This window comes from Fukomys damarensis, unplaced genomic scaffold (genome assembly GCF_012274545.1).
Source record: "Fukomys damarensis isolate Sample0158 unplaced genomic scaffold, DMR_v1.0_HiC HiC_scaffold_13, whole genome shotgun sequence".
NCBI lineage: Eukaryota > Metazoa > Chordata > Mammalia > Rodentia > Bathyergidae > Fukomys > Fukomys damarensis.
In genome coordinates this window covers 20,158,901-20,173,634 of record NW_022900925.1, presented here as the reverse complement: position 1 = coordinate 20,173,634, position 14,734 = coordinate 20,158,901, and the positions used below count along the sequence as shown (strand labels likewise).

The following is a 14,734-nucleotide window of genomic DNA, read 5'->3' as shown; positions in this document are numbered from 1 at the left end:
CTGCCAGGTCCCCTCTTCTGCAAGGCTCTCCTGAGACAGGGCCCATCCCCACTGCTCCCCTGTGTGGATGGGCCCCAGGCCTCCGGCTCGCACTGGTCTCCAGCACGTTCAGCTCCTCACCCCACTGCAGCTCTGGGTGCGTGCGCACACATTGGCGCTATCAGCACTCAATCACGATTTGTCGGATGAACAGACAGGGATGTTTAGACCAATAGACAGGTGCTAATTTTCCATGGAAATCCTCATGAGTTCAGTTAGAAAAGGCAGCCTCATTCCTCTCTCCCAGAGAAGCCCTTAACCTCCGTGTGCCTCCGTCCTCTCACACGCCCAGCAGAGAACAAGACTCTGTCCTCAGCACGCAGGTGCAAAAAGAACTCCTGCCTTCGAAGGGCATCCCAGCCTGAGAGGCCGCACACACTGCTGCGGGCTGCTCAGGCTTTAAAAGGCATTGGATGGGCTGGAGGATGTATAGCTCTGGCGTTGAGTCCCAGCACCACTCCACAGACAAGTAAATTAATAGATGGCAACCGACACATACATTGGAGATGGAGAGGTGTGTGTAGTCCCGAAGGCCAAGCTCACATCTCTCCCTTTTCTGGATTAGGTCACTGAAGACTATTTTGGGAAAGCAGATTCAGAGTGCAACATTTCGAAGACAATCCAAGAGCAACAGTCAATCACAGACTGTTTCAATTCTTCTCCCCAAGACTCTACAAGGAGGACATCTCTAAAGTCTATTTTAAAATCCACATATTCCCCAATCCTCCACCCCAAATACCAGGTTTCAGGGATGGCATCTATTTGGTTTTCATTTTGTGGTTGGTTTGTTTGAGACAGGGTCTCCCTACATACACAGCCCAGGCTGGCCTTGAACTCACCCCAACCCTCCTGCCTCAGTCTTTTGAGCGGTGGGATTACAGGCAGGCGCCACCACACCCAGCTCTTGGTTTTCAGTTTATATCACGTGTTTCAAGGAACTCATCTTCAGGCACAGAAAAACCTAACATTTGCAGTGTTTTCATGGGGCCAAACAACACTGTTCTAAGTACCTTATGTTTATGATTTCTTGGCCCCCTCTACAACAAACATAGCAGATCCTATGAGCAGGTGAGAAAGTAAGAGGCAGGTGGCGGGGGATTCAAATGAAGAAGTGAAGCGGCTGCCTGTGGCTGTCACTGACCTTCAACCACCACTGCCCCTCCCCGGCCCAGGCTGCTCTGCTGCTCAGAATCAAAACCCAAGACCAAAGAGCCGAGCACAGACCCAGACCTGGAGGTGGAGGCTTCTACGGGCCTCATGATCCTGTCCTCAACAGAGAGGCTTAAGGCAGGAAAGAGCCCTGGGCAGCAACACTCTGCTCGCCTTACTGCTCAGATGCAGAAACAGAACCTGGAGAAGGAACGTGGTGGTGGCTGCTCAGGTTCCGCTTCTTTCCCTGGAAGCCACTCGAGCACCAGTCCTGCTGGGGCTTCAGTGCTGGGTGAGCGGATGGGGGCAGGGGTGCAAGTTCAGGTCCTGGGAAGATCCCCATGGGATATGTGGGGGTGGGGGGCAGAGGGAAGGAGGCCTGTGGTTTTGCATGTGCTGGGAGCAGGGATGCCAGTCCCCTCCCAGGGGCCTCCTCAGGATTGGGAGTGGGGTGGGGGTGGGCTGGGGGCTTGGATCAGACACCAGACAAAGAGCCACCTGCTCTCCTCTCCCTCCCCCACCGGGGCCCCCTGCTGTCGTCCTAGTGACAGGGGCTGCCCTGTGGCTCCTCCAGCCCCCAGCCCCCAGCCCGGCCTGCCCCCAGCATATTACAGGCTCTCTGCCCTACAGAATGAGCTGGAATCAGGCCGAGCCTCCATTCTCTGCCAAAACTCTACCTTTTATGCCAGGGCCAGACAGGGCAGACAATGGGGGGTCACTGCTACTCTAATAATGAGGCCTCAGGGACTCTGGAGTTACTAGGGGGAGGGGATGGGGCTGGCTGCCTGGTTCTGAGCACACACAAGATGCTTTCTGACCACTGTCGCCATCACCTGATCACCTGGGAAGTCTGGGCAAGGGCAGAGCCTGATATGGGGGTGCTGCACGTGCCCAGAAGGGAGGGAAGCGGCAGGTCCCATGTCCCCAGAAGGAATCTGGGGCTTCTAAAGGAGGATACATGGCAGTGTAGCGAGGAACAAGATAAAACCCTGTTAACAGGGTTTGCATAATTCAGCATAGACGGCTCGAGCCTAGATTGCCCCATCTTCAGGGTGGGCTGCTTTCCCTGGCTGCGGTGGCAGAAGCAAACCCAGGGTGGCCGCTGGCTTGCCTTTCTCAAGTGGGGGCACTCTGTACCAGCGGGCATGCTGGGCCCTCTGGGCAGACAGCCTGCCCCTTGGCCTCCTCCACATCTTAGAAGGGGAGATCATACTAGCAGTATGGTTTGGACCTTTCAGGGCAACAAGCCCGTAAATGCAATCTCCTTGTTAATGTGCAGAAGCTCCTGAAGTATCCCTCCCTCAGGCCCCAGTGCCCTGGATTCACCCACCTTGGCAGTGAGGTGCTCTCAGGATGGAATGGGGACCCGGCTGGCCGGCCTGGAGTGGCTGGGTAGCTAGAGATGCACTGTGAATGTGGCAGGGGCCCAGTAGGGAGCCAGGAGCAGGGAAGTGTTGTCCAGGAGCTGCCTCCTGAATAGGGCCTGGAGCTGGGGGCGGGGTGGGGGTCACATTCAACCCAAGCAAAGGCAGAGGGTGGAGAAAGGCAAAGAGTAAGGAGCCTTCCGCCCACATCTCCCACCACCCACCTGCCTGGACTTGAAAAGAGCTTCCAGAGACTCTGTGCTGCCAGGGGCCTTTTAATCCTCCCAGTGCCCAGGCCTCTGGCCCCTAATTCCCCCCCTAGGTCACCATCTTCCAGTCCAAGGCCACACCCACACCCACCTACACCCACCTTCCTCCCCAAGCCCCTTCCTGGAGCACTTAGCTCTGTATTGCTGCCATCTGGGGCTCCTTCCCTTCTTCAGGGCAAGGGGTGGGAGTGAGGAAAATTGCAGAAGCCTCTACTTCTGGTTGTTGTGACATTTGGGGCAGCTCCTTTTTCTCTGGTGCCAGGGATCGAACTCAGGACCTTCAGCTTGCAAGCCAGGCTCAGAGCCACTGAGACAAACCTGCAGCTCTGGGAAAGCTCCTTTCAACCATACTGCCTCAGTTTCTCCACAGATGAAGTGTTGGAGTGCTCCCTTCCGGGAGGATGAAAGGAAATTCACATACACCCGGTGTACCTAAGGCAGCCATATCTGGTTGGAGTGGAGAAAGGAAAGGTACAGCCCAAACAGCCCACAGGGCAAATGATACTGTTCTGAACCCTTCTCATGAGGGGGCTCCACATGTGGGGTGAAGGAGATGGGGTTGCTTAGGTCTGTGCTGCCAGAGGACCCTGGGGGTACAGGGAAGGACAGTAGGTTAGGGATTCATAAATCATGGTCTAAAGAGCTGGAAGGAACCTGAGTGGTTTTTAAAGGCCCTGGGACCTGAGGCTAAACTACATAGTTCGACGCCGTCTCAAAAAACCACACCAAGCCAGGCGAGGTGGCGCAAGCCTGTAATCCCAGCACACGGCAAGCTGAGGCAGGAGGATCACTATGAGTTCCAGGCCAGCCTGCGCCATATAGTGAGTTCAAAGCCAGTCTGAACTATATGGCAAGACCCTGTCTCAAAAACAAACCCCAAACAAAAATATATGGTATGTTCACTGCACTATCAGGCATTGCCTCACGGAGCCTCACGTCACCATCCATCCTGGTTTGTGGGGCACCGGACCAGCTGACACTTGTTCTCCCAACATGATCGTTAACGATGCCCTCTTCATTAGTGCAGATACTATTATTTGCTCCACTTTATGGAGTGGGGGTAGGACTGGAGGCACTGGAGCTGCGAATCTGAGCTGATGGTAGCTGATGCCAATACATTCCCACCAAAAAGGAGGTCCAGAGCCTGCATTCTCTCCCACGACTAGGTCGCTGTGACTAAAGGGTCAGGGAGACCCTAGTCCTTCCTGCTGACACATAACTACTAAGGACCAGATGAGGTCCACACATCACTCATTTTGTGGATGGGGAAAAGGTGCAGAGATCAAAAGGAGCAAAAGAAACTAGCTCAAAGTCAGAGAGTGAGTCAGTGGTCAAGATGAGAATGATTCCACATTCTTCCTTCACATTGCTGGCCCTGGCCTTGCCCTCTACTGTTTTTTTCTACCTCCTCTTCCATTGTATGATTTCCCCAGAGATAAGTGTTCCGGGTCCCACAGCTTGAGAAACCCTCTTAGAGGCTTGATGCATAGAATCGCAGTGAAAGCTGCAGGCTAGAAATCTGTCTGATTTTGTTCAGCCTGACATTTTCTAAACTAATTTAACCTTTGATCACAGTAATGCTGCATGGAACGCTCTTTAGGAAAATGCGTGAATACAAAAAGTAACATCATGGTTCCCTCTTGTGAAGCCCAGACCCAGATTTTTGCTTGCAGCTCATGAACAGCACAGGCTCAAGGCAGCTGGAATCCTCCAGCAGAGATAGAAGTCTGTGGGATCCAGGCCCAGCCAGAGGTAGACTGGGGACAGCAGGTCCCAGAAGCCCAGAAATCAGTGACGGGCCTAATGGGGCCGCCTGGCTGAGCTCTCAGGGAATAAGTCCCCGCTGGAACCAGGATTTGCCTGCTCAGCACCCAGGACAGCAGCACCGCTTTTTCCCCTCCAAGCACTGAACAAAGAGACAGAGAAGACCCATCTACTGCACATCTACAGTGTGGGTGTAACCCACTTCCGGGACAAGCACACATCTGGTTCCTGCTCCCAGTGCTTGGATTCTCTTTCCCAGGAAGACCTTTTCCCTCTTATACCTCTGGAGTGGCCCAGGACACCGGTGAGGGCTGCGAGTGCTGGCAAAGACCCTGTAGCCAATGAGCTGGCTGACATCAGCTTCCTTGTGTCTGGGAGGTGGGAACCTGGGAACCAGGACAGGTTCCTTTCCCCATCCCGTCTCCTCTCTGTCCTCCAAGGGAAAGCACCACAGAGTGAGTGTTCTGGAGCCAGGATCAGTGACAGCAGCTGCTGCTCCTTGCTGGGCAGGGTGGGGTTTGTGGCTTCTGAGCATAGCAGAACTAACCAGGTTGCCCAGGAGTTTATGGCTCAGCAGAGCTCTCCTCACCCAACAGCCCACCAGGGAAGTCTGGCCCATTCGTGGATTTCTACAGCCCCATGAATCAGATGCAGGCTGCAGCTGCTGAGACCAGCAGGCGAGGTGACAGGCATGGAGCTTTCTCTTCCAGTTCTTCCTTGCAAATGAGGATAATCTGCCCCAGAGAGAAAACCACCTTGTGCCTGTCCCTCACCTTACGCTTGACTCTTCAAAATACACTTTCCCAAATCTTTTATTATCTGTACTCTCACACCAACCCCAGATTGAGTGTGATTAGCTCCGTTTAACAGGTAAGGAAACAGGTCTTCATAGGTATCCTGCCTGATTGCAGCATCCAGGCGAGGGAGACACCTGCCTGCTCTAAATAGGGTAATGGGTAGATCTCTAAAGCCCTCGGCCTCCAACGAGGGGAATGGACCCAGGCCACTTCTGACCCCTCCTGCCATCTGGCCTGGCCAGATGGAGGCACAGGGGCCCTAGGGCTCTCCTGGGGTTTGTCCCTGCCAGCAGGAGAGGCTGCAGTGATTCCAGGATTCCCAGCTGAATTCTTTCTGCTCACTCAGCTGCCACTTCTGGGGACTGGGGAGGCAGCTCACACTCACAAGGAAATTTTCCTGAGCATCCCTTGTCCTATAGGTCAAAGAGCTGGGTCCCAGGGACTGGCAGGCTGGAGCCAAACAGCCTTCAGCAGAGAAGGGGGCACCCGGGCCTGGGTCCAGGTGAGAGCTGCACAATCAGTTTGCAGAAAACCATCTGGCTCTCCAAACCCCTGGTCAGCGAGGGTAAAAAAAGGCTCCCAGTCTTTTCTTGGCAGGCAAAATCTAGGATTGGCCAGGCAAGCCTTAGACTTCCCACCTGACTGCAGGCCCTTGAAGACCCTACTTCACCACTTTTGGTGCTACCCTGAGGTCTCCCAGGCAGGCAGACGGCTCTCCCTCTTCTGCTCTGACCATGCCAGAGCAGGCTCTGAGGGGCAGCTGAGGGCTGTGACTCAGAGGCAGGCCCCTTGGGTACCAGGAGCAGACAATAGTACCCCAGCTGACTCATCTGGCCCAGCCTGTCAGGGTTGCCTGGGGACTGAAGCCAAGTCATGGCCATAAGGCCAGGAGTCTCAGGGAGCTGGGGAGTAAGTGGGAGCAGAGAGGGGACCTGATGCCAGCCCTGTCTCTCCCTTGCAGTCTAAACCCTTGCCCCCTGCTGCTTCTCCTGGAAGCTACCAGAGTCCCTCTGGTCCCGAGAACAGAGAGATCAGGGGGAAGGAGGAGAGCAGCTGCAGACCAGAAGCAGGCAGGCAGAAGGAAGGGGCACTAAACTTCAGCCCCCATGCCCCATTTCAGAAGTCCCCAGAAGCCTTGGGAACAAACACTGCCCCACACACACTGCAGAGACACACTGCAGAGACGTCTCGTTTGAGCTCTGTCCTTGGGCAAGGCCTCCCCTCTCTACTCCCAGGGCCTTAGGTTCCTCCTCTGTAAAGCGAGGACATCACCTTCACCTCATGGGGCTGCAAACTGAGATGACAGATGTGTATGCATAGCAGCAACGATGTATTTGCTTCCTCAAAATCTTCCTAACTCAGTCTGTACCTTGCTTCAAAAAAGCCCATGGCAAGGGAGGCGAGGGCTACCTGCAGCTCAAGGCACACTGACTCATTTCAGCAATGCAAGACAGCTCCCTGGGCCCAACTCACCAACAGCCACCAACCAAGAGTCCAGCAGGAATTTCCACATGAAAACACTAGGCAGAGAGACCTTGCCCAGCCTACCTCGTGCCCAGACACCTGGCCCCTTCACCTCCGTCAAGCAGGCAGATGAGCCAGGTGAGCACAAGGGAGCACGTGGGCATTGACACTTCCCAGGCAGCCTGCTCCTCCTTTCTGTCTGGAAAGTTCAGGAGGAGTGGTCAGGAGGTCAGGGAGGAAGGAGCCTGGACTGGTGACCTGGACACTGTGGTACAAGGCCCAGATCAATAACATGTCAGCGCCCATTCTGAAAACTGTTCATTTCTTTAAATTCCAGTGACATATAACAAGGTTTACTAAATACTTGCTACCTACTGTGCAGGGTGCTAGTTGTACATCACTCTATCCTCACAACCCTGAGGAGCAAGTACCAAGTAGGCAGCTTACAGATGAGAAATGTGAAGGATGGAGAGGTGCCTGGCTTGCCCTTGTCACACAGCTATTGGAGGCAGAGCTAGGACCCAGGTAGGTGCCCCCTCACCCATCTGCCTGGTCTCCCCCTACCTGCCTTAGTCACCATACAGGGCACCACATAAGCAAAGGGAAGTCTGCAGGGCCTAGTGGCAGGAACCACTACACCAAGTGACCTCAGAAGGCCACTGACCTCTCTTCCCTAATTTGCAAAATGAGCAGATTTGACAAGACATCTCCACTGATCTTTTAATAACTTGTGGTCCTCAAGGTGCCAGCAGCCACATGGTGGCAGGATGCCAACAGAAGCCTGGCAGTCCTGTGATCGGCTCTGGCTCCTGGAAAGGATATTTTAACCCAAAATAAGTGTGTGGCAGGCTACAGTTTGATGTGTCATGAGCTCAGACTTGTGTGTGCCAAGTAAGTATCCAGCAGGCACCAGGCTGTATGGGCTCCACCCGCTTAGTCTACTGTCCAGCTGCTCTCCAGTGCCTAGGGAGGAAAGGGTTAACTCCAGCACGCCTAGGACAGGCCAGGGAAGCCGCCTTCGGCTTCGGCTTCTTCGTGGTTGAGCAAAGTCCACAGCATCAAGGGTGCTGGAGGCCACTTGATAAGGGCTGAGGTGCAGAGCCCAAGGGAGGGCTTCAGTTAAATCCCAGGCTTTGTCCCTCTCTGGGAATCCAGCCCTGCTGGTTAATCGTGTGTTCCGGGGATGCAGCTACTGCTGCCATTTCTGGGCAACTGCTTTCTCTGTGGTACCTCACTAATCCATTTGGAGGTCTCATCTGGGCCTTGGCTTGCAGGGAGACTTACTAATGAAGTGGGCATCAGAATCAGGCCAGAGGTGGGGAAACCCCAGGCAGGAGGTGAGGGTGCTAGGCAGGGGAATACTGGGGGAAAGAAAGCAGAAAAATCCTCTGGGCTCAGAGGCCGCTTTTTTTTTTTTTTTTGTACTGGGACCTTGCAATTGCAAGGCAGGTGATGACACCACTGAGCTAAATCACCAGCCCAGAAGCAGCTCTCTCGAGGAACTGCCTTCACTACTGTACTGGGGTCTGATCTCACAAGTAGTCTTTGTGGTACTTCTCAGCAAATGCCAGCTCCATCAAACACACCTGCAAAGTGTCCACTGGTAATGAGATGCTGCACAGGAGTTTCCACAACCACATCATTCTCAGTCACCCTGGAATTAAAGATCATCATCCCCCTTTCATAGAGGAAGCAACAAAGGCTCAGGGAGATTATATGATTGTCAAAGTCGTCCACAGGCCTATCTGTCTAGGAATTGAAGGGTCTTCCCTGAATAGCCCACCTAGGCTTCCCTGTGGTGTTTGTAGCACACCTGTGTAACTTCACTGGGGCAGTTCACACTTGTCCACTGCAGATATGAGCAAAAGTGGGGTTTCTTTTTGTGGTCTTAGAAGTGTATGTTCCCAGTTGGCAAGGGGAGAAGGGAGCCATAATCAAGTGATTTCCAATTCTACCTTACTCCTTGCTCTCTCTCTCTCTCTCTGTCTGTCTTTTTTTGGGTATCAGGGATGGCATTGAACTCAGGTCCTTGTGCTTGCAAGGCAAACAGCAGAACCACTGAGCTAAATTCCCAGCCCTCCTCCTTGCTCTTCTGAGCTCAAAAGCAATTGTGCTTTGTTGAAGTAACAGAATTCTGCTCCAAACCATAACATGCAGAGATCTTGGAGGCTTTTGTAATAGTGAACCTGCCTTTTTCAACCCAGAAAACATTTTGTGGGCTTTGACTCCTCATCCACCAACTGGTCAACCATTACACCTTGGGCAAAACATTAGATCTTAGGGCAAACCTCCTTGGAATTCAGAAAGGGATGAAAACATAACCTGAAAAAGAGGAACTTTTCAGAAAGCTCTGGAAAATATATAAAGCAATAACTAAAGGGCACATTTCTTATATAAAATTATAAACATCAGCAGCATAGATCAGAAATAAGCCCAACCAAATTTTTGGTAGAAAAATTTATCAATATTTATACCATTTCTCAAACCACATATAAAGTAGGTTTGGTCTGCCCCACCTACCTACCCATCCACCCATCCACCCATCCACCCACTACTAGGGATTGAGCCAGGGCCTTCACACTGAGCTACATCCCTAGTTTTTTTGATTTTTTTAAAATTTTGAGACAGGTTCTTACTATGTTGCCCAGGTTGAGCTCAAACTTGCAATCCTCCTGCCGCAGCCACCTGGGATTACCGATGTATGCCTACAGGCCTGGCTTAAGAAAGTGATACTGATATAACTAGACAGGAGTAACTAGACAGTAGTGGAGTAAAGGGTTATGTGATTTGTTGTTATTATTTATATATGTATTTTTGAGACAGTCTTATTTATATATTTTTGAGACAGGATAGTCTGGAACTCTTGATCCTCCTGCTTAAACCTCCCAAGAAGCTAGGGTAACCATTTTGTAGTTCAGGCTGGCCTTGATCTCACTATGCAGCCCAGGCTGGCCTCAAACTCTCAGTGATCCTCCTGAGTACTAGGATTATAGTACCATCATGCTTGGTTTTGTGATTGTTTTTTATTTTTTATTTTATTTATTTATTTTGGTACCAGTGATCGAACTCGGGACCTGGCGCTTTCGAGGCAGGCAGAGAAACCACTGAGCTAAATCCCCAGCCCTTATGATTGCTTTTAAATAATCAAAAAACTAGTAGAAAATAAGAGCAGCATAATTATAAGATTTGCAGAGAGATGTAAACAGTCTCAGGTTTGAAACAATGGAAGGTATCACGAAATAAAAAATTGATTCAACAACAGAAAAATTTTTTTACCATGATGTACTACAACAACAGATTATTTATGGTGACTTTAAATTCTACTTAAATATTTTTGAGAAATCATCAACAATCCCACAGATAGGAAAAGACACTTGCCTTAAGTAGGAAACAAACGCATGGAACATCTGGGAAATGAAATGCTGACCCTCAGATGACCACTCTGGAGAAGACCCAGGACAGCAGGGAAGAGGAGGTGGGGTGCATGGGTCCTGCTGTACATCCTGCTTGAGCAGGCCAAACGTCAGAATGACAGGGAGACCAGGGAAGCTTCTGAGGGGTGGGGTCACCTGCTTTCTTCACCTTTAATTCCCACAAAAGGCATCCTGGTCATTCGGCGGAAAGGGACCCCAGCAAGCACTGTGGCTCCCAGCCCTTGGGGCCCAGTTAGCTTCATGCTGGGTCAAGGCTGCTCCACATGCTAAGGAACCACACAGCATACAGGCATTGGTCCGATTCTATCCCTACCACTTGGGAATCAGACCCTAGAAGACCCACTGGAAACTGGGTGACCACTGGTACCCCTTGAAGAGAGGGAGAGAGGGAGGGTATGCTTGACTGGCTCTGACTTCCGGAAGGCGGACTCAGGAGCCACACTGGCCTGCAGGGACTCTGACAGGTGTCAGTGTCCTGCTTACCGCCACTGGACGTATCCCGATTACTTCTGCTGGAAAGGGGGCTGGGGCAGGGGATGTGGGCAACCCAGGTGCACCACGTTCACCGAGTCTGAGTCCTACCATTAGCCAGGCCAGAGACACAAGCAAGAAACACGGGACCCATCTGCTTTCTGAACAATGTGCCATCCTTCTGAGGCCAAGTGTCTGAGAAGCTTAACATCTGCTCTTCCTTTAGCCCCGTCAGGGGAATGACCGAGAGATGGCCAACACTCACTATACGGACAATAAACGCACAGGGCAGCTCTCCTTAAACAGCACCACCTGGGAGGAAGAAACAGGCTTCCGATGCCTTGTGAGGGATAGGGAGCAGATATCAGGCTGAACATACTGTTCTATCTGTCCAGAGGAAGTTCCGATGGACCTCCCCAGGAGCAAGGGGGTACTCCCTGTGACACCCAGGGTCTCTCTCCAATAGCAGAAACTGGATTAAAGGGACCATCGGCTAATTTTTGGGTGTTGCCCATTCTCTCTGCTCCCTCAAGTTCCAAATTCTTCCCACTGAAGTTTCTCCTCCATTCGTCCAAATGGTTTGTCTTAAAATGTAAACACACAGAGAGGAACTGGCAAAGGAAATTAACCCAACATGAAAGACACAGAGAGAAAAGCTAGATACACTTTGTTCTAGGTTCTACGTCTAAATCCAGCAGGAGGTGTGAAGGGCTGGCAGCTTGGTGGTAGCTGTTTGGGGCGTCAGGCCAGCAGCTGCTTCACTTTTAGGGGCCAGAGGGGGAGAGGGGGTGGCACTCAAGAGGGCCAAGAGGGAGATGCCGTATCTCTTCGGGACAGGAGCAGGTGGGTGCTCCATCCACAGCCAGGCTTTGTGGGAAAAGGGGAAGACAGCCCCAAATGCTCACCCTGTGCACTCCATGTCTTTTACCCTGTGATCCTCAGCCCCACACCAGCACCTGTATTTAGCTCGCCCCTCAAACTGAATTTGCTGAACCAAAGTTGTCATTTTTGCCTACCCTCGCCCTTTTCCTCTCAAGTTCAGAATCTTAATTAGTATACTCCAGGCCTTTGAGGTCTCATTCCCTAATCACCACATCCCTCTTTTTTCCATCCTCACTGTCACTATCTACATTGAGGTACATTATGGTTCAGATAAGTGTACCCCAAAGGCTGATGTGTTAAAGCTTGGTCTCCTGGTCTGGAGCTACTGGGAGGCAGTGGAAACTTGAAGGATGGGGCCTCATCATGTGACCCAGCTCTCTTTCTGTCCCTCTCTCTGCTCCAAGGTTATGAGGTAAATGGGTTTTTGTTGTTGCTGTTGTCTGCAGTACTAGGGATTGAACCCAGGGCGTTCACAATAAGCTATCTCCCCCAGCACTTTTGCCAAATTTTAAATCTTGAGATGGAGTCTCACTAAATTGCCCAGGCTGAACTTGTGATCGTCCTGCCTCAGCCTCCCAGACTGCTGGAATTACAGGTGAATCTCACCATACCTGGCTTGGTGAGTGGCTCTTGCTCCACTCTGTGCTTCTGTCTTGACCATGCTGCCTTGCCACAGGCCCAAAAGAACAGGGCCAACCAATCATGTAATGCTCCAAAACCATGAGCCAAAAGTAATGCTTCAGGGCCAGGGATTTAGCTCAGTGGGGCTGCAGCCTGCCTCAAAAGTGCAGGGTCCCAAGTTTGATCCCCAGTACCGAAAAACAAAACAAAAACCAAAATGAACATTTTATAAGTTGATTATCTCAGGTACTAAAGGCACTGTCTCCGTTCATGGCAGTGGCCTCAGGCTAGTTTCTCTCTTGCTTGAAATCCAACTCACTTCTTTCCCACTTCAGCACGAGATCTTTCCAACACTGCTTGGAGCCCAAAGCAATCCTGCTTAAAAACTTTCAAAGGCTTCCCCTGCCTAGAACGAGAGTCTGGCTCAAGCTGCTTTCTCAGCTTTATTTCCCTCTCTTAAGTCAACACATTTCCTCTGGTCCAAACATATGGATCTATTGAAGTTTCACAAACTTCAGATCACAACAATTCTCACACCAGAACTACCCGCCAACACCAAGACATCTGCCTCCTCCCCTGCACGTGGGACAAAGAGAGTAAAGGAAACACAATGGCACCTGAGTGCCAAGCAGAGAACCACTTCCTTCCAGAAGGTCAAATGTCCATCTTCCAATTCATAAACCAATCCTTGGCCCTCCCAATCCACTCCCCACTAGACTGGATCCTTGCAAATCACATTGTTTCCCAAATGTAATCTCCCAGCACTCCCCATCCCTGTTGCAGAAGTAAAGAAACAAAATCAGCTTTCAAAAGCGCCCATACTGTGAGTCACCCCCCAAGGACAGCAGAGATTGTACTTCAGTGGTGGCCGTGAACCTTTTATGGTAGAGGGAGAAAGGGAGCCAGCGGGTGGTTAACTCAAGCCCTTCCCCCACCTCCCCAGCCTCCCACTGCAATCCCTTTGCATATATGCTAGGAAACTTCTCAGGCATTCAACACTTATTGCCCAATTCCTACAAGGTATCAGCCCGGCTCTGGTGCAGCGGGAGGAGGGAAGACGGGGGGCGGGGATTCTCTCAGGGGAGCCCACCCCCGGCCTCCTCCTGCTACCTGGAGAGCAGAGTTGTTCAGTCGGGATGCAGTAAGCCCCACCTCCCCGACGCGTCACCATCTCAGGAGCGCAGATCTGGGGAAGCCCACGCAAGCAGGGAGACTGAGACTCATTTCAGGGAGGGCTGGAAGGAAGAGGGGGGAGGATTTAACTGCTCACATACCTGATCAAACAGGACTTTCCAGTGCTGGTAGAGAGGGAGGCCGTGCATAAGAGGAGGAAGAGAAGAGAAAGAAAGACACACTTATCACCCCGGTCTCTGTAGCCCCCTGATGTTTCTGATCTAGCCTCCCAGCTGCTGCCCAGGTCAGAACTAGGCCAGGCATAGGCCACAGGAGTCCAGAGAAAACCTGCAAAGAGCTCCCCAAATGGCAGAGAGAACTCAGAGCGGGTCGGTGGACGGGAGGGATAGGGGACCAGCAAGGCAGGTGCCCCTGGTCTGGGACAGTTAGGTGGAGGGATGAACAGGCAAGAATGATCCCCAGCAATTACCAAATAAAAGCGCCCAACTTTGCCCAGGGACCCTGGATAACTTCTGCTGTCTACAGCTTGCATTCCCATCTACTCTCCCTTGCATGCCCAAGCGCGAGTCTCTCAGGCCCTGCTCCAGTCAGGGACCCCTACTCAGGAGAACTTGGGGTTCCTCCTGTGCTGAAACCCACCCATTCTCTTCCAAAGCTGTTTCTGGGCTGAGTGCGTGAGACTCTACCCGGGGTTTAGGGCCAGAAGGAAGTGATAGCTTTAACCATTCAGAAGCCAAATGTTAAACTCCCCAGCCCCGTTTGCTGGTTTTCCCTCTGTAGGCTGTGGGGTCTGGTTTCAGGTCCATAACCCCACCCTGAGGACCTGATGGAGCTTCTGCCTAGTTTTTCACCCCTCTTTGCAGGTTAACCCCTGGAGAAGAAGCTTAGGTAATTCCACTTCCTAGGGCTGGCCAGTGCCGGCTCAGCCGTCGGCTCCAGGCGGCGGGAAGGAGAGGAGCAGCGGAGGACAGGGAAGTCCTCTGGGACAGCCTCGCCCGGGGACCCTCGGACTCCGGGGTCCCTTCCTGAGGGCCAAGCCGCTCCCAGCACTCCTCCTCTCCCAGTCCGGGCCCGATTCAGTGACCGGGGCCAGTTTGAATTTCAATCAGTGTCGCGACCCGGCAGATGCCAGAGCGGAGCTAATCTGGGAGCCGGAAAGGGGGTTCCCAGGCCGGTCTGCGTGGCCGGGGACGGAGGACTCTGAGGCTCCCGCTGCTCCCTCGGCCTCCGGAGTCCGCAGGTCGCGGAGGGGAGGGGAAGGGAGGGAGTCACTGCTGTGTCGCTGCCGCCTCTGCAGGAAAGCGCCGTGTCCCGGGCACTGCACCAGCGCGGGGAGGGGGCTCCGG

The 14,734-nt window shown here is 52.5% G+C and overlaps 1 protein-coding gene across 4 annotated transcripts in view; it reads right to left on the bottom strand.

Moving 5' to 3' along the window:
* Rhbdl3 (rhomboid like 3) overlaps nucleotides 1-14,734 on the bottom strand; it is a 49,586-nt gene that overhangs the window by 29,837 nt on the left and 5,015 nt on the right. The window contains exons 1-2 of one of the 4 annotated variants that reach the window (XM_033762892.1): nucleotides 14,240-14,256; nucleotides 13,529-13,552 (exon numbers count right to left, since the gene is read on the bottom strand). The exons of 2 other annotated variants lie outside the window; for them this stretch is intronic. Coding sequence is in view for 1 of the 2 variants with exons in the window: in XM_033762891.1 (XP_033618782.1) it covers nucleotides 13,529-13,576 (48 nt within the window). In the remaining variant the exon portion in view is untranslated. Of the gene's footprint in view, nucleotides 1-13,528; nucleotides 14,049-14,239; nucleotides 14,257-14,734 lie in introns of those variants that run through there. One more of the 4 variants, XM_033762891.1, reaches the window with a different exon arrangement.